General features: G+C 44.4%; 1 protein-coding gene across 1 annotated transcript in view; it reads right to left on the bottom strand.

Moving 5' to 3' along the window:
- Positions 1-2977: 2977 nt before the first annotated feature.
- Positions 2978-25909, bottom strand: part of LOC144109518 (Na(+)/H(+) exchange regulatory cofactor NHE-RF1-like) — a 58996-nt gene continuing 36064 nt past the window's right edge. The window contains exons 2-4 of the mRNA XM_077642342.1: positions 16072-16611; positions 13277-13366; positions 2978-7718 (exon numbers count right to left, since the gene is read on the bottom strand). Of these exons, the coding sequence (XP_077498468.1) occupies positions 7443-7718; positions 13277-13366; positions 16072-16611 (906 nt within the window). The 3' untranslated portion in view covers positions 2978-7442. The remainder of the gene's footprint in view (positions 7719-13276; positions 13367-16071; positions 16612-25909) is intronic.

Below are 25909 nucleotides of genomic sequence, written 5' to 3'. Positions count from 1 at the left end.
TCGTCTTAACACACCGCCAGACGACTGATTGGCTATTGCATAATTAAAAACAAGCGTTTTTTTTTCGTTGCTGGAAAGATGTCACAATACAGGATGCAAGATTTACTTTTCTTTAGTAGCACGACGTCTTGTCAACATTGTAACATAGTTCCAGAAGTCAGGAAAATTACGTTCCTAATCAACAATTTCCAAAGGGGCAATAATTTGACGGTATATTAGAACGAATATTAAAAAGAAAAATTACGTTCCTAATCAACAATTTCCAAAGGGGCAATAATTTGACGGTATATTGGAACGAATATTAAAAAAAAACAAAATTTGCTTCGTGTCTTATTATACATTTCCGAGCAATTATACATACAAACAAAACCAACCGGTGTGGCGAAGAAAAACATCCGACTTTTCATAATTTTTTCCCCATGCTGTGCCATGCGCCCTGTCGCGAACTTACAAAATACTAGAGGCCAAAAAAAGCTAGTTTTTTCTCAAAATTGTTGAGGAAAAGTACAATACTCCATGGGCAAAAAGAGGATCAAAATTTTCAGGCAAGTCGGTAATAGTCGAGCGCCACACAGGGGACGTTTGAGATGGATGGACCCTTCGGCTGTACTGTCGCGATCAGAATTTTGCGGGCCGTGGGAAAGCGTGGAAAATTTGCGTTCTGCGCCACTTCCGGGCGCACATATAAATTATTTTAATAATATAGATTGCTTGTTGGGGAAGGAAATGGCGCAATATCTGTCTCACATATCGGCGGACACCTCAACCGCGGAAGGGATAAAGGAGGGAGTGAAAGAAGAAAGGAAGAAAGAGGTCAGTAGTCGAGGGCTCCGGAATAATTTCGACCACCCAGGGATCTTTAACGTGCACTGACATCGCACAGCACACGGGTGACTTAGCGTTTCGCCTCCATCGAAACATGGCCGCCGCGGTCGGGTTCGATCCCGGGTACTCCGGATCAGTAGCAGAGCGCCCTAGCTACTTAGCCACCGCGGCGGGTCCAGGCACACGCAGAAAAAAAAATTAAAATTGATTTTTGAGGAAAGGAAATGGCGCAGTAATTGTCTCAAATCCCTGTGGACACCCAAACCGCGCCGTAAGCGAAGGGAGGAAGGTGGGAGTGAAAGAGGAAAGGAAGAAAGATGTGCTGAAGTGGAGGTCTCCGGAATAATTTCGACCACGTGGGGATCTTTAACGTGCACTGACATTGCACAGCACACGGGCGCCATTTGCGTTTCGCCTCCATCGAAACGCGACCGCCGCGGGAACTCCGGCTCAACAGCCGAGCGCGCTAACCACCGAGCCACCGTGGCTGGTCCGGGAAGCAGATCGCCTGCCACATTTCGCGGTATGGCGACTCTGCATGGGAAGGCGTGGAATCGTAATTTTTTTAATATGATAGCTTAGAGATGACGTCAGGAGCAAAATCTGCCGTCCGATGTCACGAATTGTTGCCGCTTGGTCGAGAAAAGTCACGTGGCCTTGTGACTATCACAACCTGCCCACCAGTTGTGATGACATCGACATTAGACATGGATGGATACAGAAGGCTACTTAAAAGAGATGGATATAGATGAATTAACTGCTTGAGTTCGACAAGGAATGTCACAAGAATCGAATTCAAAAAATCTGAAAAAAATGTGATATATGCAGATGTCGGTACCATCAAAGCATAGCGGATACCTGCTAGTGCAGCTAGCAGTCCGAATATGGCGGCTGTAAAGCCCCTAGAAAAAAGCTGATCTATAGCACTTTAGGCGGCTGATGGACAGATAATTGCAAAGCAATTGAGCGACGCAAACACACTCAGATGCTGCAACAGAAGCTGCTACAAATTTGAAACCTAACGCTAACGCATTCTACTCTTAATGTGACTTAGGCGGCCCCAAAGTTTTTGTTTTACTTCGTTGGTAGCATGACCAATATTCCTCCAATCGGACATAAAATTCGCCCACTGGCTGGCGGGAAGTGACGTCACCAGAACGCAGCATTCCCATTGGCCGGAGGGAATTTAAATCACCAGATGGAGCATTCCCATTGAAGAGGAGGGTTACCACCAGACCGTAAGTAACGTCACTTACGTTATGAGCATCAATAGCTGCTAACGAAGTCAGGTGTCCCTGTGCCTTTTTTTAGAGCACACTTCTTAGGCAATACGTTCATGGCTTCCGCGTCGTAGTCGTCGGTGTAACCGGTTGTCCAAGTAGCAGAGCGAAACGCCACCTGGAATGTGGCTGCCACGGGAAGATCCCTCAGGGTGGCCACCCACCCACCCGTGAAGAACTGCACTCAAATTTCGCATTACCGGCTATCGTAATCGTCTGTCATTTTTTTTTCCGCTTTTGCTTCGAGGGTACCGCACGGACACCCCGCTAGTACCACTGACGGAGTCATCGTTGTCCGCAGTCACTGTGAAAGTTCGCCCTTACCGAAGGACACGCCGAAATAGTTCATCTTAAATAAGCGGATTTTTTTTTACTCAGTGCCCATGTAAAAGGAATCAAATGCTCCAACATTTTTAGTCATCCCCAAGAACTCATCTGAACACTTTTAGACACGCATTAGGTTCTACTGTCGACAAAAATTTGAACATTTGCGCATCACAAAATAACATGAATGGCCCAAAAACTGAAGTTAGTCATGCATGGTGCACTCTGCCACGCTCACGAAATTTCAGCCCTTTTCTTAAAAAAAACATTTATGCTCAATTAATTGTTTTCTTTAATGGTTTACGGGTGTTTATAACGTCCCAAAGCGGCTCGGGCTATGAGGGACGCCGTAGTGAAGGGCTCCGGAAATTTCAACCAACTGGGGTTTTTTAACGTGCACTGACACCGCACAGTAGCACAAGGACCTCTAAAATTTCGCCTCCATCGAAATTCGACCACTGCGGCTGGGATCAAACCACGTATTTCGGGCCAGCAGCTGATCATCAAAACCACTGATCATCTGAAATAGCTTGCACAACTAAAATCAACTACAGTGTCCTTTATTTCACTGCATGAGAGAAGAAAAATTACAGCGCTTTCAGGTGCACCAAACAACATCTCAACGTCCATCTTTACTTGTTTTTTAAAAGCGAACCTCTTTTCTAGACATGAAATGGCCCTACCATTAGTCCAGGGAGAGGTTTAAAATGATCCGGAATTATCTACTTCGTGAAAACAAGTCTAGATGCTTCGAAAAAAACTCATGTGCACAATCGCAGATGCTGTGCCGCAAATGGATAAATTAGTCTTAACGAGACTCTAAGCATCCACACATCCTTCAAAAATGAGTCATGGACGAAGCATCCACAGACCTGTTTAACACAGAAACTTTTCTTAGCACTGGGCATGAACTGATAAGTCGCTAAGATGACTAAGAGTTTCCTCACAAATGTAGCAGAAATGCAGGTGAATGGCATTCACTCCAAGTGATGTTCCTTTTTTTACACTTTGAGGATGCATGCTCTTCCGTCTGCATTTCGAGGACACATGCTGAGTAAGATATTTCTTTGGTGTCTGCGGAAGAGAACTGTTACAGCTCCTTTCATGTGTGATCTTGAGAAGGGATACCTTTTCACATAAGAAACGCCAGAGTAGCAATATGTTTGCCGGCCTCATCAAGTAGTATGACGAAGAAACTGAAACAAAGCCCAGTGGTTCAGGGAATTATATCTCTATGGAATCCAACAAAAGAAGGCATCCAGGACAGCATGATCATGGAGGCATTCTCTGATGTCAAAACGTGCCTAATTATGCATGGCACATACACAAAGCATGCACCAGAGTAAAATTAACATGCACTAAAGCATAGTCACATAGCCACATAGGTTTCTCAAATACCCATATGCTGTTGAATTTACCTCTGTCCAGTGCTACTACATGAAGCAGATACACAGTCATGTGTGCATGAGATCTGCAAAGTTCCAATGAATTTACAGTTCCTGCAGGTATAAGAAATGATAAAACTGAGCAACAGTTTTTTCAGTAAACCTTTATTGCTGCTGGAAGAAGATACTGCTAGCAAAATTAAGTCTTCCACTCTCCTTTCAATGATAGAAAAAGTCAACATTTGGGATTAGCAAGAGGCACTTGGGGGAAATCCCTCAAAGAGGGCTCTTGGCAACCAGACCATAAACCATGTTCACTCACACAACAAATTGCATGGAAAGAGTGCATCAGTGTGCCATAATCCCCAACACGAGATTGCACCCACCATACATTAGAGATAAATGGCATTTGGAAACAGCAAATGTCATTGAATTATATTGCTGAGCTGATGACAGCTTCAGAAAGCCATAGCTGGACCAATAAGGCACTCGAGAAAGACCACACTTATGATTTGTGAAAACTTATCAGCTTTCATACCAACACATAAGAAACAAAACTATGTGAACTGTAAGAGACAATGCTGCGCTGGTCGAAAAAGGCAAGGCACTGTTTTACAAACTCCTAACATCCCCCCCACACGCATACAAAAAAAGCCCCTCTCATTCAACCAAAAGGAATGTTCCTGTGAGGTCAAGCACTTATTGGGAAGCAATTCTTGTGGTGAAACAAAATGAATAAAAAATAAAAACACCAAAAACTGTGTCAAAAAGTAAACAAAATGCAACAGAAATTCTCCAAAAACAAGTACACGGTACAGTTGAGAAAATAATCAACACAAAAGCTGGTAAAAAGTGTGTGCAAAGTGCTTTGTCCAATTACATGAAACATAAGAAAGAGAAGACAAGCAACAAAATATTGTTCAGCTTTGATCACACTGTCACATTTCTTTACATTATGTTAAATCTGTTCAACAAACCTGCACCAATCAGCAGCTCTTCAAACAGGCACATGTGTGACAATCATTGTCAAAAGAGGTTTTCAAAGTAATTCACGATCTTTGTTTCCCTACAAAAAGAACCTCATTGCTTTTGTCACTTGAAATCCTAACCATTTTGCCAAGTAAGGCTCTAGCTTACAAGCATCCCCTATCGTTTTTACCTTAGGTTAGGCAACAGAAAGGAGAAAGTCAGAATGACCATTTGTAATGTTATAAGCATCAATGGTTAAGCTTATCACATGGTAGAGAGAATGACATTTTGCAGACTGCAATTGGCATCATAAGCAGCTGAGAACAATTTCTTGGTGTTGTCAAGAGCAAGTGAAACACGGTGTCTGCAGCAATTATAAGTTATATAAAGTGCACCATTCAAATACCTTTGGAGTGATAACTGTACTTTATGCACATTTATGGCGTAAGCATTAATGGGTTGAGAATGATGATAGGCATTATACTGGCCCTAAAATTTCTTGTCTCAGTATCCAAGCGCAAAGACCGCATTACATACTTGCTGCCACCATAGTGAGCTCTTCAACATCATTATGAGCAAACTTTGCTTGTATAAAATAAAAACATGCATGGCCGCACGTTACTTGCACATTACAATAATGACAGGAAGGACTACACAAGATATCAGCAAAGCACGGAGACTGCTAACCAAAAATAAAATTCTGGTACTATAAAGGTCTACCACACATAAGGATGGTATAAAGATAATATGTACCTCTATAATGGTTCTCAAAAATTGCAGTCCTTCTGATTCTAAAAAAGAGAATGCACACTGAAAATATTCTAACAGAATGATATACAACCTTGTAGTTCCAAGAATTCATCTCTTCAAATGAGCAGGAAGAGTTTGCATACTGTTCGGTAGAGATGTAAATCATTAGGCTCGCAGAAACAGTGAAAATGGTGTCAGCAGTAACTGGAAACTCATTTCTTTACTTCTAATAAAAAGTTGTCTGGAAAGAAAAGCTTTCATTAATTTTTAGTCCAACTGCAGGTCAATCAAAGTTGAATTTCACGGATAAAAAGAACAGTTAATGCATATAAGGGAAGTGACATGCACTATTTAGTAAAGCCACTATTGAGGAAGGATACTGCACAGAGACTGCAAACCTACAATTGACACAACCATTTTGTCACTATTAATTGTGCACAATGTTCAACAACATTCCCTTGCTTTTTACCATAATGAAAGGAATGTGGTAGCGTGTGCAACGCACACAGCAAAAGGAATGCGACAGTCAAAGTTCTGCTATCAAGAACAGAAACTGGCCCCTCAAGGTAAAGTAACTACATGATTATACTTGTTACACAGCAATAACGAGACATTTACGAGCAATGAAGCCAAAGTAAATAGTAGCAGCATGAAACAAAAATTAAGGATCTAGATTTGTGTCCAGCATTAGAAGCAGTGTTATCCTTACTTAACAAACAAGCACCTAGAAATGCCAGAAAAGGAGCAGCTAGTGGTTAGGCATGGAACTACACAAGACATAGAGATCTAGTGGTTAAAGCAAACTGCTCAACACAGAAGCTCCACATTACACCAAATTCAGAACAGCACAGGCCAAGTGGAAACAAGCACTTAACACACATCCATTCCTCTGATATGACTGGGTTCCTAGCTGCACATCTGACAGCATAAATGCTTCAGCAGTGCACCACAAAAAAAGGTTGCAACATATTTGGGAAGCTGTTCACGTGGGTTTGCATATAAGATCAGTTTATATCTTGGCTTTTGTGATTATTAAGTGCCAATCTAAGCATTTCGTGGCGGACTTACCTATAATAATTAGCAAATCAAACTGATTTACACGCAAGGGTGTATAATCAGCTAGCCCTTCATGGTTACATCTGTCAGTCACTAAACACGCATCTCACACAGTGCGAAATACAACACCCTGAAGTCTGACACTCACTGTACACACATTGCACAAGAAAGCTATTAAACAAGGTCATACACGAAAAACAGTGTAAACAATGCACAGTAGTCAAATATCCAAGCCAAAGTTTTGGCTATGTCGTTTGAGCCAGTTATAAGGAATGTGCAAAACTTCACCCTTTCAATGATTAGACAGTGCCACAAACGTAATGAGATAATTTCACAGGTGGTGTTATACACCTTTAAGTGACAAACCATCAAAACGGCCAAGTAAGTGGTGCTCAAGAACTGATAATCTAGGTTATCAACAGTGCTGATATGCTGCCAGGATATAACCACTACCAAAAGCACCAATGTTACAGCTTACAGTTTGACAATGCCAAAGTGTGAAGATCATTATCAACTTGCACTAATCCAATAGCCAGTTCTCTCACTACTGATGGCCCACTGCTGCTTAACTTGCAAATGCCTCAATAAATCACTTGATTCGCTATGTTCTGTTCACAAGGGATCACCACAAAAGGAAACTAATAATATCAAAAGCAGTGCCATTGGTGTTATGAGGAGTACAAATAATTGTCTTGAAATGTAGAATTCCTTGCACATTCGCCCTGCCCCATCGTCCTCCCCATCTCCAGGGTGAAGGAATGATGTCTAATACACTCTCACACTTAATGTGTGCAAAAAACTAGCCACAGCTATTGCTTGTGTCATTCAAAAGTGAGGCTGCATGACATTAGGCTCACATCTGCTCAATCAGCTCGTATTTTTTCTTGAGGTCCATTTGGATCTTCTTGGGGTCGTGCTTCTTGCGCTGCGCAAGCAACTGCCGCATCTCTGAAGCGCTCATGTTCAGCATGTTGAGCGAGCCATTGCTTGTGGCATTTGTTGCCTCCAGTGTAGCGGACTCTGTAGGTGCTGCAGGCTTAGCTGCCGGACTCTCCTCAGCCCGGTTCGTCTCAGTGACTTGGCTCTCAGCCATGTCGCCAGCACCATCTGGTTCTTCTCTCGTGGCCTCCTGAACAGAGTGCACAGCATGGTTAGTAGGCGAATATCTTTCACGTGGGCTGTTTTATACTACAATGCCAAATTAAAACATGAACAATCCAAAGCATTATGCCACAAATAATTACCCCATCATCAATTTGCAGCCAGCTGGTTAATCCATATTTTACAGCACCGTTTATATACAAACATGAACGATGCTAGTCACTTGCTATAGCTGAGTATAAAAAGATTAAGACCCATATACATTTCACAGGCAGCTTTTGCATTCAGTTCCATTCTAATATTATCTTATCTTCATTTACATTTGGAATTTTACCTTTTCTTATGTGAATGAGATCATCAAGAACTCACTCCCTGCTTTAAAGTTTTTTAATGTTCAAGACAATATACTATCATTGAACGGAATGGCTAGAGAATCTGAGAATCAGTCTGTGGGCAATAACGTACCAAATGATAACAAGAGGAAGACAGCAGCATATCGATTAGGCCCAAGCCTGACAATGCATCAGCAAGGTTAGCTGGCATTCTGCTATAGAAGTAGTCTGTATTGCAACTATAGAGATGGTAGCACACTGAGAACAGATCCCATGCTTTAAAGCACCAATAGACTAATCAGAGATTATCATCCAAAAGTGATGATTACAACATCCCTAGCAGGTATCAACAAACACAATTAACCGCCGGACTACTTTAGGGAGAAATTTCTTCCCCACAACATTATAGCATATTAAAACACAGAAATAATAATTGTGAGTGTATGTGTACATGTGCACCCACCAGGTGCACGTGTCGCCCACTACAGGACTTTTAAACGTTTGTAATTATGATTCTAGTTTTTGAACAAGTTGGAGCTTTGTAACAATTTTCTTAGTCTTTCTCAGTCCTGTGTTTTTAGTGCTGTTTTCCTACAAAATGTCTCACCAACTTGCCCAACAATACACCTTGATGTTGTAACAATTAGTTTTATGAAGTAAACACAAAGTGCTGGTGGCAGAGTCATGTGGGGTTTAATGTCCTGAGGTGACCCATGGGCTACAAAGAAGACTGTAGCGGAAGACTCCAGACTAACTCAGACCACCTCCGTGCATGTTACAATGTGCTTCGAGATCACGCAGCACTCAGACCACCTCAGTGCATGTTTCAATGTGTTCCAAGATCCCGCAGCACACAAGCATTTTTGCATTTTGCCTCCACTGAAATGTGGCTGCCGCAACCGAGATTTGATTTGACGATTTTGGGGTCAGCAGGTGAATGCCAAAGCAAGTGAGCCACCGCAGTGGGCAGCAAATTACCAACTATTCTAGCCAAAGTTAAATTTTGTTTCAGTTGGCATGTAAGAATCACGACATAGTTCTTCTCTGCAATGCATTGAGTGCGTAATAATATCCCAAGAAAAATCAGGCAGGAAGATTCCCAACCCACTCCCTGACCTTGCCCCTTGGGATTTTATATTTCTGAGCCTGACAAATTATCCTTAAATCAAATCATTTTCAAGACCTGGAGAAGGTAAAGATGAAAATGAATAAGGCTTTCAAGGCTAACACTTTACATGAAAAGAGCATCAGGAGAAGCCAATTCTTTTTCAGAGAGAGTACTTTGAGGGTCCTTAAGTTTAGAAAATGTATAAATAACATACTAATCTTCTTTAAAAATATGTAGGCATGAAAGGATACACATCTGAACTTTTTTGCAGTCATTACAACAGAAATTTATGCTAGGACCAGTTTCACTAAGGCCCATTCTGACTATGACCAGCAAAAATATAAACGTTTCAACAGGGAATAGTGCAACAAACTGTGATACTCAACAGGGACCATTTCATTTCCCCTTTAATATATTCATATGGGAGGCAGCCTTGTGGAAATAAATTTAATGGTGGTGAAAGAAACTGCATCCCCACAGTAATAGTGATTCATCATGAAGTTCAGTACAACATGCTAAGCTTCAGCAACACACAGTGGCACTAATGTGTCCTGACTTTTGGAAAACGGTGAACACAAATAGTACTTTTTTCTTCAGGCGACAAAGTGCAAATAGGTGCCATTTTGGTCAGATGAAACGGAATAGTACACTTCTCGAGTCTCCCAGAGAGCTCCAGATGCACAGCAGAGAAATGCTGACTAGCAAGATGAAAAAAGTGCCCCACTGTTAAGGACAAAGCACACTGGTTCAGCGGTCTACAGTTTTATCATAGGCATGCACAGAAACGGCGGGGAGAAGAGCGGCAGTAAACACCGTAATAGGCATCGGGAATGAACGCACATATTTGTAGCATACTGTTCCCTGCTACCCAGAAGACATATGAAAGGGCACTACCATGAACTTTCCTTCCCTCCAACTTAGAGAGACCTGTGCAAAGCCTAAGACTCTTAGCACAGAAGAAGTCAAATGGGTCCTTGTGGGTCTTATGAGATAGCACAGATTGGGAATGGGGCTGTATAAACATTTTTATGTGAGATTAGTGCACTGCAGCTGCAGCGAAAGGCATTATAGCAGTGTACATGAAATCCCTTCATGCTGAACTACACTTGGTGGGGACCTCTGTCCACCGAATTACATGAACAGTGAATGTTTAAAAGGGCTGAAACTGTGTAGTGTGTACGGCAGAACCACTTAGTACTCAATCTGAATAGCAGGATATACACTGTTGGTAGCCAACTGCTCTGGTTTGTGTCAGTCATTGAAACCAAGGAAAGAACAAAAGCGTTGCAGTGCTGCTAAACACAAAAACAAAATGACTAATGTTGACTTACATTCACCAAGTAGCATGTGACAAAGTTGAAAATTTCAAGCATAGTGAACACATACGTGCGCATACACAACAGTGAAAGTGTAAAGAAGAACAATTACTAGTGTACACAACTGGCAAGGGGCGACTACGACATGCCAAGATCATAAATTTTGTCCTCATGCTGCCTTTTCTCCAATTTTTTTTGATTATGCATTCTACTCAACAAATGCAAAGTGAACAAGAAGACTGAAGTTCCAACACAAACACACAAACATATTAGCTCTGAGAGAGGAAATACAAGCGAGATTGATAAACACTTCTAAAAGAGAACCTTTACGCCTTCGCGGTGAATATAACCGACCATAACACTGAGTTTTCCCCAGATAAGATCTTAATTTGTTACGCAGGGGGGACCCAAAAATAACTGGAGCCATACTCCTGCCTATCATGTACTTGTAGTATGAATTCATCTTCAGTTAAAAACGTGAAACAAACACGGACAAAGGAAGGTAGACGGAACAATGTTGTGCCGCTAGGGTGCTATGGGAGGACCTCTTCTGAGCCAATATGCCAAGGTGCATCAACCAACAATGAAGCGTGCGGTTTCCCTGGCAGTTGTGTGTGTGTGTTGTAGTGCACTCATGACACGAGGAAATGGCAGATTCTCAAGAATAACATGTAGCTGTGAAGTTTTGTTTTTTACTCACCAAGAACGCAGTAGAAACTGTTGTGATGATGCAAACAGCTCACACAGAACATGGTCTCAGTAAAACGCTAGTGTACGAATGATTTGCTTGGTTTAAAAGGGGGGCTATGACCATTGAATATCAGCCCTATTCCGGTCATCCTTCAAGTGCATGAACCGAGAACCAATATATGAGAAAAATTTTTGTCAATCTGTCATTGCAACATTTTTCTGTAGAATTGAGGAGGTGTCTGTTGTCCCGGCAGAACTGGCGCTATTGTTATGACATGAGACTTCACAATATACTACAGCAAATCCTGTTATAACATCAAGAATTTCCGTTGTCATGCCCCAATATACTGCAGGAGAATCGTTTTTCACAACTGACAATTCTTTTTGTTATTCGATCGAGGTGCGTTACAGGCGACTAGTCATTATGCTATGGGTAGAATCCCGAAAGTAAACAACAGTCGAGTCAATGCAAGCCACCTGGATCGCCTCATCCAAAAATAAAGTGCGTCAGGTAAAATCGAATTTGAAGACGATGCTGATCTGTTCTTTTTACATCAAAGCGATCATGCACTCAGAATTCATCCTTCAAAATCAGACTATCAACCAACAATTCTATTTGGAGGTGTCGAAACAGCTGCGCAGAAGTGTGGTGCAAAAATGTCCGGTGGATGGTTCTAGCACCATGAGAATGCGCCTGCATATGTTGCCCTCAGTGTTCGCCAGTTTTTGGCCTTAACGCAATCAACTACCTTTATCCACGTGCCAGATTACTTCTACTTGTTCTTTCGGATGAAAAGGGACTTGAAAGGCAAGCATTGTGCTGATGTCAATAAGTCAAATGCAGTGTCACGACGGCACTGGCAGGTATCAAAGAGGCCAAATTTGCATGGTGCTTCAACAAGGGAATGAACGTTTGCATCAGTACTAATGGAGAGTGCACTGAAAGTGATTAAAGTTGTATTTGAAAAAAAAAAAAAAGAGTTGTCTTCAATAAACAAATTAAAGTCTATGCTTTTTATCAGGAAATTCCAGTTATTTTTGGGTCCCCTATCGTATAGGTGTGCTAGGTGTTTGACCAAAGATTTTCTGCAATTTTTTTTTTAAATAAGCTTTTTGAGATCGAACAGCACTTTTTTTTTTGGCATAGTATTGTCAGCGGTGTAATGCATCAGCATACAGCTGAGACATGCTAATTAGCAGGCTGGTTAACTAATACTGAGTTGTTAGCTACCACTGTTAGGCTCCTTAGTTGCTGAGGGGCATGTAGCCCACAGTAAGTAATATCCATATCAGTTTCTAGAATTTCGAAAACGCGGTTACCCTTGGCGCTGTACAAATTTTGGCTAATTCGTGCCAAAAATACATGTGCTTTAGAGAAGCTTGCAGACAAAGCAAACTCTCCAGCGCATATAACTTGTTGAAATAGCCAAAATTTGTTGAACCACAGTGCCAAGGGCAACTGCGTTTTTGAAATTCTGAAAAACTGATATAGATTACACTTAAGGTGGGCTACATGCATCTCAGTAATTAAGGAGCCTAACAGTAATAGTTAAAAAGTTAACTATTCAAAATTAGTTAACCAACCTGCTAGTTAGCATGTCTTAGCTGTATTCTGATGTACTACACCACCGACAATGCGAAGCCAGAATGAGCAGCCTTCGAATTCAAAAAGCTTATTTTTATAAAGTGCGGAAAGTCTTAGGTGAAACACCATGTACATACCTATAATGGTTCTACACACACAGAGCTCAGGGAGATGCTGCAAGGCACACACAGTAGAATGCTCTGGGTTGATTTCAATGTCTGGGGTTCTTCAAGTGAGACGCTGAATGCTTTTATCTACACTGAATATCTTAAAACATATTCCAGAATAGACGAACTAAGTCAATGCTCAGATGGGGTAAAGTCACACAGTTCACACCTGAGCAGCAAGTGAATTTATCTACATCACAAAAAAAAAAATTTCCATGCATTTCTCAATTACAATCAACACCTTCAAAATACCCTGTGCTTTTTTTTCTCTTCATTTCGAAAACCAGTGGCTTCTTTGTTACTAGGCAGGAAAGCAGGAAAAGTGCATTGGTCTGGGGCCTGAAGAGTACATGAAATTGACATTAGCTCATGTGCATTAGCTGCTCACCTCTTTTTTCGCTGTTGCAGGTTCAGACTCCGCAGGGCGGCTGTCTTCCTCATCGGCATTGTCCTTGCCTTCCAAGCCACTTTGCCGCCTCTGCATTACCAAGAACATAGGTGTGCTACGATCAGCCAATCAAGATCAGTACTTATAATGGATGCAGAATTTATCAGCCGAGGCCAGTTAGATAAGCTGCTTCCTCTTGTACCAACTCTTTTTACTATTTTCTCTCACAATAAACGGCACCATGGTGTTGTGTGCATTACACTTTGTTGTTGACAAAATAATTTAGTAATCATAATTATTCTTAATGTTTCAAAGCCAAGGGAGCAGCTACGTAGCACGACACAATGGGGGGGCCATGATTAATTTCAACCACCCGGGGCTCTTTGATGTGCACCAAAATTTCGATACGCAAAAATTTTTCAACCTTTTTGTTTCCATCAATATGTGAAAGTCACAGCTGGAATTCAATTATGCAGCCCCAAGCTTAGTAGCAGTATCACAACCACTATGGTGCCATGGCAGGTTAAATGTATTAGTCAACATATCCAGAGCTCAATCGAAGAAGAGGCATTACAGCAAGCAGAGTAATAGCATCAAGAAGAAATCTCAATATTGGTGTCAAAACAAGAAATGACACGGTGAACCCAGGCAAACTTGGATACCATGTAGCTGCTAACAGTTCACAAGCTGCCACAAAATTTATCATGTCATATCCGTCTGTTCACCGACAATTGTGTTATTTATGCCCCAATTACTAATACCACTGATCAAGAATCCCTCCAGGAGAATCTTAACCGTATTCAATCATGGTGCAATCGCTGGTTGATGATTCTTAATCCCAATAAGTGCAAGCTCATGTCTTTCCATCGTCGTCGCAACCCGCATTTATTTACTTATAAGATTTCTTATTCTCCGGTCGAACTTGTCCCGTCCTATACTTACCTCGGCATCACTATCAGTAATGACTTACCATGGCGCAAGTACATAACAAAGCTAACATCATCTGCGAATAAAAAACTAGGCTTTCTTAAACGTCATCTTCCTGACGCCTTTCAAAATGTAAAGCTACTTGCTTACAAATCATTAATCAGGCCAAAACTTGAGTATGCATCCGCCATCTGGAATCCACAGCAAGCTTACCTCATTGATTCATTAGAAGCCGTGCAAAACAGAGCCGCCCGTTTCATTCACCACTCATACTCATCCTATATTAGTGTTTCATCTCTCAAGCTACAGTCCCAATTATAGTCTTTCCCTCCGTCGCCGTATTTCTAGCCTGTGCCTATTTCACAAATTTTATTATTCCCAGCCCAAACAGCAGCCATACATCTGCGCACCGCCATCACGCACGTCTCACCACATTGGTCATCCGCTGAAACTTATACGCCAACGTGGCCGTACGACTACATTTTCCAAGTCATTTTTCCTCCAAACAGAAAGCGACTGGAACGACATTCCCCATGAAATTGCAGCCATCACCTGTCCGTCAACGTTCCTAGAAAAAATTACACCCCACCTGTCATCATGAAAAAATGTTTTGCTTCCTCATGTTAACCCCACCCCTTATGTAAAACCCCCTACAGGAAGTCTTTAAGGAAATAAAAATGAAATGAAATTCTCTAGCTGAAAGATCACAAGAATTCTGCCTTCACTGCATTGATGTCAAATACATACAACTGATAAAAGAAGCAGCATGAGTAGTAATACACAAGAAATCCTTTCAGTTGGCAAAATTCGCTCATGCAGTAGCTAGAACACAGCTTTCTTTCAGTTGTTCAGCCGCAACAAAAAGGCAAAATGATACATCATTGCAAACAGTTTTTTAATGAATCTGAGTACAGCTAACGCTTAAGGCCCATCATATGATTAACTGGCTGAGAATACAATGAACATTCATACTTTCATGCATTCGAAACATACAGATGAATTCAAGTCGTCCAAAGTTTGAATTATTAGATGCCTTTAAGTTGGCCGTGAATTAAACACCTGTTTATTTAAAACGCCTTGTTCAGTAACACTTTATGCTCGCCTTTGCCTGCAAAATAAACCCTTGCAATACTGATAAGCACCGTAATTCCTGAACAATATTGTCTTAATGTGTAAATATCATTCTATGAGAGTTGGAAGTGCATTCTTCACTTCAGCTGCGGTGGGTTGAAGTTCCTAGGCAACTTCGCTGTCATGTAGCTACTACTTCAAAATACTACTAACACACTGTGGTGAAAGCGAGAGATTAAGAAAAAGCTAGCCAGGGCCAAGTTAACAAAGCTGTTCACATACATGAAGTGCACACGAGTGGATAGGGCTCACATACTGACCATGCGCAGCAGTAAATGATACAACATGCAAAGCACATGGCCAATGCGAAGTTGGTAGGTGCAAGTCATCAATAATTACGTAATACTAGGCATGGCTTCTGCAGCAGTGCACTGTCTTACTCAAGGTGTACAAGCTATCTCTTCTATACCAGCGACCTCGCCTTCCTCCAGAGCTCTTTTCAGTCTTTTCAGCAAACTGGCCTGCCTGAGCGCACAGGAATATATATTGTTCAGTGCACCCTGTGAACTTTCAACCTTGACATTCCACAACCGTGACGACCGGGATCAGCACCAGAAATATACCCCAAAACTGCAAGCTGGGCAAGTTGAAATAGATTTTCCATGACATGAATGCACATGACAGTTCATACTAATGATGGAACCCATTGCATCTGGCCCAGCTCGCAGTTCCTTCACAGACTTGGACACCGCTTCAGCAGATAAACGGAGCATCGTCCCACGCTACCAGGACCGTACCAGGATGGGCGTAGGAGCCGACTGAGCCGCGTCATCCTCGTGCGATCCTTCGCTGCCAGCTTCAGCAGAGGCTCCCGCGGCGATGCCGTCGCTGCCGTTGTCGCCCTGGCCACCGCTGGTGGCCGGGTTGAGCTGTGGGTTGCGCAGCCGCACCACGTTGGCCTGGTCCCCGCGGATTTCAATGCCCCGGTCGCGGTACCACTGCTCGCCGTCGGCGGTGAGAACCAGCAGCCGTGTCTCGTCCGGCACGGCCCGGATGCGCTCCACGATGTCCCTGTGCGCCTCCTGCTGGACGTTGACGCCGTTCACCTCGACGATGCGGTCCCCCTCGCGCAGCCCCGCGTGCTCGGCTGGGCTGCCGACGTCGATCTTGCCCACGTACTGGCCCCGGCGGTCCTTCTCGGCGTGCAGGTTGAAGCCGTACCCTTCGAAGTCGCGCCACTTGGTCATGTGGCAGAGACGCGGCGCCGGCGCGTCCGCAGGAAGCTCGGAACTGTCCGAGGAGGCGACCTCCTCCTTCTTGGGCTCTTCGGGTTCATCCTGCAGAGGTCATATCAAAGACAAGGTTGAAGCGCACAAAACCACGTTTCGTTGTTCAGCCAGCTGATTAGCACTTACGAAAATCTAGCGAAGCAAACTGCTGCACACTGTGCCGCCCGCGCTGCAAATGAGCACTATAACATAATAATAATTGGTTTTGGGGGGAAGGAAATGGCGTAGTATCTGTCTCATATATCGTTGGACACCTGAACCGCGCCGTAAGGGGTGGGATAAAGGAGGGAATGAAAGAAAAAGAAGAAGAGGTGCCGTAGTGGAGGGCTCCGGAATAATTTCGACCACCTGGGGATCTTTAACGTGCAATGACATCGCACAGCACACGGGCGCTTTAGCGTTTTTCCTCCATAAAAACGCAGCCGCCGCGGTCGGGTTCGAACGCACTATAACAGCAGGATGCAGCACTATAACAGCAGGATGCACTATAACAGCAGGCTTTTTTTTTAATTTGCACTATAACAGCAGGATGCAAATTTAAAAAAATGGCGGTGGTTTAGCTCTGGTGAAACCTAGAGTGACGCGACAGCTACAGCTGGCCGAGTGGAACTTGCTCAGTTGAATTGCAACGTCACTCTTTCGCCCCTCCGTTTCTCTGGGCGTTCCTTCCTCTTCATTCCACTTGACACGGCGCATGCGCACAGCTGTTGCAGCTCGGTTTCGCCGGCGCGCTGCGACGCCGGCATCATCATGTGACCAGCACGTGGCTGGTCACGTGACCAATCACGGCTCCGCGCCGCCGGCAGCTGCTCCGCACCACGTTACCAACCACGTGACAGCGTGGCGGCGCCCCGTCGCCGCCACATTGTAGGCTCGAATTGCTACCCTAATGTAGTTATCGCTACAATATAGCAGCTGGTAAGAATGGGCCATTGCCTTCCTACCCCGCCCACAACATAAATGAAATCAGCTTTTTTTAAATATTTGGGTGTGTTAAATTAGCCAGATGGATCAAAATTATTTGCCGCAGACGAGTTCTGTGCGTGGCGGTCATGAGTCTACACGAAGCTTCACTGCAGGCTTACGACGAAGTGACCACTCTCACCCAAAACGGGGATTTTAAAAGCTAGAAAATAAAAAAAAACGAATTCAGGTGTCGACAGCACCGACCAATTTCCAAGCACACTGAGTGCACGTCGACAGCGAATTTTTCCGCGTGGATCCAGGAGGCTACGCTTCACTATCATTCAGTTCAATATGGCGCAATCAGCCCACGAGCATCACGAGTCCTCGGTGTGGACTTCCCGAGTTTGAATCGAGTGGCGAGAAATTTTGGGCACCACGGCCAATAACGAGACCAGGGACCACATAGCTATTCGTTCAGCAATTCAGGTCAAAGGCTACCGCTTACATTCTCGGCGTAGAAACGCGCATGACATACGTGTGGCAAGGACTACCTGCTTGCAGAAGCCCAGCCTTGTACAACAGTGCAAGTGGCATAGGGGTTGACTAAACGCACTATGCAAAACCAAAAGGCAAGCTGCTTTCTTCCACGCCAAGCTCCCTCCATGAGTGACCCACTGTAGCGTCCAACCATTGTCTCCAGCAGTGCATACGTCGGCGGGCACGGGAGTACACAAATAAATCATAAAATAGACCAGAGTACTCTGCCTACCTCAAAATAACCGAGATTCACATTTCACGACAACGACACACCCGTTTAGGTGTAACTTTTTTATTTTATTTATTTTTTGGCTTCCGGCACATAAAGTAGCGCATTCCAATACCCCTTTCTTCGCCAACCATTAAAATTCACCACTTTCTCCTCTTAAAACTCGGCAGCAGGCAGGTCTGCGGCACGCAAGCGGGACCCGCTCGAGGCCTAATTGCCGGACTCTGTACAAGACACCCTTTCCACGTTTGGGCGTGCGTTAAACTGCGTGGCGGCGGCTCAGCGCGACCTGGATTTCCCAGGAATTCCTGCCGTCGCTGGCGGACTGTGCCGAAAACGCCTTCTTAGCGCCCGCTCCTGTAGGGCGAAAATAAAAGAGGAAAAAAAACAGAACAAAAACAAAATGCAACCCGCCTATATAATAAACCCGCTCACTTCTTCGCTGGCCCAGTATATAATCCGGCACACAATTATGCCAGAGATAGCACGTATGCACTGTACTTTCTCCATTTTGCGCAGGTTTTTTTTTTTACTTAATGTCGATCCCACGATTTCACTTAATGTCTATCTTTTAGGAATGTGCCCCTGCCTCCAGTCTAGAAAAACTCGTTTTCGTGGAATGCGTGATGTCTTAATCACGGCTACGGACAAAGACATCACAGAAGACGCCAGGGGGCATGTCCAAGGTTTTCTCACTGACGGATGCTAGACGCTCATACAAGAATCGGGGGTAGTTCTGCGCGCGCTCTTTGAGAAAATTTAACAAATTAAAAAAAAAAAAGTAGCCGAGACTTCGATACGGCGCATGGCGGCTTAAGTAAAAGAGAGCGTCTTACATTTCTAATGAACATACGAGAAAAACGTGCAGAAATGTTTCCAAAATGAAAGCGGCAATTTTGCGCCATGTAATAATTGCAGACTTTCTGAACACCACGCTACTAGGATTGATAAGCAACAACCTCCGCAGGATGTACAGTAGTGAGCAATATGAGAGATAACAAAGTTTGAGCATTAATTTATTCACTACGCTTTATGTGTGACAAGCAAAATTTTTTTTCTGTTCTCTAACTAGTTTTATTCTGGTCGCATAACATCCAAAAGTCATTCTCTACTTTTGTTGGAGAAATAACCAGAAAATTAGCAATTACTTGCAAAACGTTTGTTACCATTATGCTGCTCCCGACTGTACGCGGCTCATAGGCCACTAAACGCACTCACGTTGAAGCAAGCCCCGTAAGTTAACGAACACAGATGCAGCATTCTCATGGCATTCCATGTGCACGGCAGACACGCTCACTGCAGTCCTATTTCTTCGGATGACGAGACTGCTTGAAAGATTTCGAGCTGACTCCCTCGCCACGTTACTGGCAGCAATACGTGCGATACCGCCCCCAAGCGACCTTGCGCCCTGCATGACAAGAGTCGTGACGAATTCCATGGAAAAACAAGCATAGCTCGTGCAGAAAACAAGAAAGTTGCCTTCAGGTAACAGGAAGACAAATACACGCAGCCTAAGCGGTCTCCTTATAGGGTTATAAGTAGGGACAGTGGTATCCGCATCACGTCAACCCGCCCCCGCAGAGCTGAGCATGTGCTCAAAAGTGGCGCATTCCTATTGGATATTTAGTGAGCACCGCAATCCTGATTGGTAAAAACCAAAGGCGATGCTATCGGCTTTATGTTACAAGCGATATGAGCTACTGCTTGACCACTAAAACTTTCGTCGATATACTAGCTATAACTCACTGCAGCTAGACAGCGAGTTAGCAGTTGTTCATTTTTGAAATATAGGCAAAAAGAGGAACCATGCAGAAGTGAAGAACTCAATGCAAGCGCTAGACTCATTGCAGAGTACGCATATTTTATACATATGCTTTTGTTGTACATTTTTATTTACACAGCAGGATTATATCTATATAGACTGATGTTTTAGTATCCACTATAACCAAAACAAACTCCTGTTACTATACAGCACCAGGGCAAACAAATGAGTTTCGGGCTGTGGGATCAGCAGTTAGGTTTGGTTTATAGGGGTTTAACGTCCCAAAGCGACTAAGGCTATGAGGGACGCCGTAGTCAGGGGCTCCGGAAATTTCGACCACCTGGGGTACTTTAACGTGCACTGACATCGCACAGTACACGAGCCTCTAGAATTTCGCCTCCATCGAAATTAGACCGCATGCAGCGGCCGGGATCGAACCCGCGTCTTTCGGGTCAGAAGCCGAGTGCCATAACCACAGCGACCACGGCAGCCTCAGCAGCGAGGCTACAATAATTGCAGCACGCTGGTAAGGGAGAGGGATAGCCTGTTCAAAAACTTGTGTTTCTAAACTACAAGTGATCCCAGGAATGACGCATGATTTGCAGGGACACGAGAGGCATAACCCGTGTCCCTGCAAATCATGCGTCATTCCTTCCTTTAGCTCATTTCGCGTGACCAGGATTTTCCCCCTGCATCTATGAGCGATGTCCCACGATGCGGCGCGTCACACAAAAAAAAATGGCTGGGCTTCTATATTTTGATAGAGAGAGAGTTATATCCTCTTACTGCGCAAACACACAGGGAAAGCCGGGTCATATACGGTGAGAATATTCCCGCTGAGAGCGCCACACTTGAAAACGCTGGCGGGTTCCAAGTAACGCGCGTCACTGCACAAGGCCTTCTGACGTCATCAGCGAGTTTCGACTGGGTCGTAAAATTCCGAAGACGGGTGTAGAGAAAGGCGTCGTACAAACCTTTCGCCACGTGCTTGTGGCATAATATACGAAGCATTTAGTATTGACTTTAGTTGTTGCAGTAACAAGCATTTAGTTGGTGCAGTCTACGCAGCAACTATCCCTAACCATAAATACCGCAGCAGCATGCATAAGCAAATTAGAGCACAGGTTTTTTGTTGCCAGGATCAGAGAAAAGAAAAAAGAAAAAATGTCATGCTAGCGACCAAGTACACACCACATTTTCGTTTGTGTAAATAACGGTGCTCATTCCTTCAGCGCGTTTAATTAATATGCATCTAGTTAAGAGATTTTGCCAATGTTTCACGTTTACGCGTGATAAAACGCTACTATAGAATGGCAACAATATTTTAGGTATCAATTAGATTAGCTCGTTAAAAAAAAAAAGCTCGTCAAAGCAACACGGAAAGTTAAGTTCTTCTGTAGAGGCAGAACTACCTATCATACTCAACTATAAAAGACACGGAACTCAGACGGCGGAAAACGTGACACGACGCAAACCCCGCAAAAACCCGTCGCTTGCACCGAGAGGAGAAATCGCCGGAAGAAGACGAGAAGTCGCTTGCGACATAACGCGCCCACTCCGGCACACACGCTGTACGGGGGCGAGCGCGCCGGAGACGAGAAAACAAGAAGGCGCTTATGCACACGTGGCGAATAGGTTGCCTTGGTTGTGCACCGTGGCGCAGTTGGCTCGGACAAGCAGTGCACTGCGTCCCACAATTGTCCGCACTGAAGCAGAACCGACAAGGCGTATACTCTGTCGTCATAGTCTTCGCATAAGCATAGTGATCACAATTCATTATTTATTTTAACATACTTCCAGGAGCCCAAGCCGTCAGAGTACGGAAATGTACAATATTAGGTCAAGTGCAGTAAAATAAAAAACGAAAGTAAGACTACAAAACAATGTGGTAGGCGATCTTGAAGTTATTGGCGTCTCAGATGCAGAATAATTAAGCAGGAAGATGGCTCCATTCGATGCTAGTGCGTTTTGGGTTAAAAGAACACTTATACATATGAGGAGTAATTACTGATTAGCCTCCACTCAAGTGCACCCGTACGGAGGAAGGATATATAGCTGTCACAGAAATTTCATAGTTGAAGAAAAATTCGCCCTGGTCCGGGATCCTGGACCATAATTTATAAATTTAGTAAGACATGGTTCACATAGCGACCTCGGCATTTATGATCAAACGAGACGAAATGTATTTCTAGGTTTGTTAGGAAGACTAAACAAATAGACAGCGGTAAAAATATTTTTCTTGATAAAAAAAAAACAGAGGTGACAGTTAAGAACTCAAGGGCCTAGTGCCCAGAATGCAAAACGCAATAGCCTTACTGTCCCGCGATAGCCAAGCTCTTATTGTTTTAATACTTCGCGCTACGGTCTGTCGCGGAGGCGCTGCTGGGCGCGCCGTTATACAATGCATCGGACAGATCGCACCGTTAATCGACCACCGGCAGCCGCAGCATTCTTTTATGAAAAAAAAAAATGCGAGACAGCATGCAGACAGTCTTCTCCACTGCTAGGAATAGCGTGCTAGGAATTCGTGCCGCCAGACACATTCCGAGCCTATACCTACAGCTGGATACACCCTATTATATACTGCTGGCCATATGCTGAGTTCTGCATTGTCAGAAACATTCTGGATCTACATATAGAAATGCATCCTGCTGAATACTCTCAGCTGCACGCTGAATTTCATACTGTTAGGTAGATTCTGAGTAAGTAAGATGTATAACCAACTGTCCTCCCTTCGTGAGTTTCGCGACTCAGCATTGCCAAGAATGCGCTACTTGGCAATTGCCTGAATAGAAGTTAAATCGTCAGATCAAGCAGTGTGGTTCTGTTGGCTCTAAATGACCGCAAACTGCAAGAAGTTAAAGCAGCTAATTACTTCATCTTCAAGAGATTTGCAAGAGCTAGACAGTCGTCTTTACGGGGGAAAAAGTAAATGATGGCGGAAGAGATGATTTTTCGAGCATGCCAACAACAAATAACATCTTTCACAATCAGCAGCGACGCTGCGTTGAATTCTTCTCAAGATCTCTCAAGATCTTTCTTCGAACGCGTGTCCCAAAGAAGCACGTACCCACGAGTTACGAAGCATACATCAGAAGTCCTTAAAAGCGCGCTGTTGTGCGGTCGAATGAAGGAGATGCACGATCGGAATAGCAAATCTTGGCACGGCGGCGGGAGAGTTGGCAAACACAGACAGCCATAATAAAGAGGGGAGGAGAGAAAGAGTAAACAACACCAACGTCTCGCAATTGCGCAATCTTACTACGGTAAGCGGCCAAATCGTAAATCGGCTTTTGTGACACGGGAGTGAAGGTGGTGTTGCTACTGTTGTTCCCACGAATTCATTCACATTTTGGTGCCTCTGCAAGGCTGCAGTAAAGAAGGGTGAAAGGAAAGGAGGGATTGTGAGAGAGCACTGGACAGTTGCTAGGTTGGGGGTGTTGCTGCAGGAAAAAAAAAAGGGGGGGGGGTGAAACGATAATAAACGATGAAAGCTGTAAGAATGCGCAACGAAGCATTCTCAGAGGCAAGGACGCGGCACAAATAGAAGGCCGCAGAACAAATGGACAAACGAAATCGAACAGACAGAATGTTCGCAGTAATAAATCGACCGAAGATTAATGGACGACAGTCTCATTTGGAGTTCCGCGGAATAGAGAGCACGCCAGACCACCACACTCCTTCACCCGTGGCAGTTTGCGCAACTCCTTATAGGCCTCTGACTTCAAGGCTCGCTGGCCTTCCCTGCAGACTCCAGCGGAAGATGCCTCGAATCCTACAGAGCGGCCGCTAATATGGCGACAAAGCAGCCACCTTGATCCAGAGATGCGGATTCGCTTCTAGGCGCTTTCGTTGCGAAAGACGTGAGCTATTTACGCAGCACGAAGCTCTCGACAAGCGCCGAATTCTTAACCTTTACTGCTCAGCGCGTCGCGAATTCACGACACACCATTTGCACGCCGTGTACTCCTTACTTGCTATGCACGGAGCTTGGACACAAACGTTTGATGTCGACATGTTCTCGGAAGCCAACGCTTTCCGGTCAAAATGTTTGGCGTCGTTGGGAGCAGGCTGTTTGAAGAAAAACAGGGGCGCCAATGTGCGACTTGCAGACAGTGTCCAACAATCACTCGTGTCTTATTTGCAGACAAATTTTTGGCGGAAAATAGGAATAAATTTGCTGGACCAAATATTGCTTACTGTATGATACTGTTCGTGAGCGTTCAACTTGGTTCAAGTCCTTTTACCTGGACTTTCATACAGCCCAGACTAGCCTTACAATATGGACCAAACGTTAATTGCTGCTAACCGATGGCATACCGATTTTTAAAACTTTAGCGGCATTAAAATAATTTTGATCTGGGTTTCTGAATACAGGTACATTAACTTGCATAAAGAAGAGGTGATGAGATTTTTTTTCCTTGATGCCTTCAAATTTTGGGCATTAAGACAAATATTTCGTAATTTCTTGTCCCCAGCACGTGCCCGCGCAGTCTACACTCGGAAACAAAATGGCGTCTCGCCGCCCCAAAGTTGTGGCGGCGGCGCTGACATCGAGACACTGAGGAAATTCGAACCAACGTAGCGTCAGCTGTGCGCAGCTACTCTGACTCATAAGCACTACGCCTCTAGAGTGATGCACACATGTCTGCTTTTGTGTTGACGAACATCTGCCGATTCCCGACAGCCCCATCACTGGAAAAGGCCGTACTCTGAAACGAAATTTCGCTGTAGCGGTTGGAGATGCGCATTCACCGTCATGTGTGCTCCAGTTTGTGTTATCCTATCCGTGCAAGCATAATTAGGCCGACGCGACAGCAGCAGTTGGACGAAAGCGGGGAACGGCTTCAAATCCAAAGAACACATGCGGCTCTTCAGCAGACAAGGGAAGAGAAAAGAGGGTCTCATTATGACATAGATGACGGAAGCCAACAGTCACCGAAACCAAGGAGCACAGGGGGTGTTTTTTTCTTTTTCACATGAGTGGTGTTCATCAATGGGATATTCTAGAGCAATTATTTTAAAGATAACTGACTAGAAAGCAGAATAATCACAGCCACATGGCGGCGATGCTCTAACAACCGAGCTACGGAGACGGCTGTCCAATCTTCTGCTTTCGGGGGTACTTATGTGTAGTGCAACTGAACTCTGGGAGTGTTCACCAGCGCCACCCTCGTCCATAGCAGCGGACGTAGTGCGTCCTGTACTACTGCGAGTGCCACGCAGGAACGTGATCGAACGGTGAGGACGGTAGCTGTGCTGGAACCCTCTTATGCTACCTATGGCATCAAGACCGCCTGTGATGAAAACAGTGCCGGTGACGACCACGATGTCAAAGACGAGGGTAATAGCGATCCGAATATCTTGAAGACGACCTCCACTTTGACGCTCCCAACGAAGGCTCCAGTGTTCACTACATATGTATGATACGAGATAGGCACGCAAGTCGACCGGCTTGCCGTTTTATGTCGTACCACAGAAGGAAACAAAAAAAAAGTGGAGGGGGAATTACTTATACTCGCGAAAATGCACCCAAATGGAGTGCTTCACGCCGTGGCTGCAAAAAAGGCCACACAAGTAACTCGGCGGCTTTAGGAGACCGTACATTAATAGGCCGAACACACCCTGGCGGCGTGATTCCGAATCCGCCCACATTCGTGCTACGCCAAGCCAAGGGACACGTAGCAGAGAGGCGACGTATAAATAGGCTCGCCAATACGGCGTCGGGCGCACGCAATCGTCCACAGGCCGCGCTCTTTATCGCGGCTTCGCACGCGTCGCGAGGAGGCGCCTTACAGCATGGTTATGTCGCAACAGGGCGTTGGAAGGATGCGATCCACATTGTTTCGTGCCAAGAGCGCGATAGCGACATTAAGTGGCACTTATCTGGCTAACAGATAGGCGTCTGCACT

The sequence above is a fragment of the Amblyomma americanum genome, chromosome 11, assembly GCF_052857255.1.
Source record: "Amblyomma americanum isolate KBUSLIRL-KWMA chromosome 11, ASM5285725v1, whole genome shotgun sequence".
Taxonomy (NCBI): domain Eukaryota; kingdom Metazoa; phylum Arthropoda; class Arachnida; order Ixodida; family Ixodidae; genus Amblyomma; species Amblyomma americanum.
This window is presented reverse-complemented; position numbering and strand designations above follow the sequence as displayed.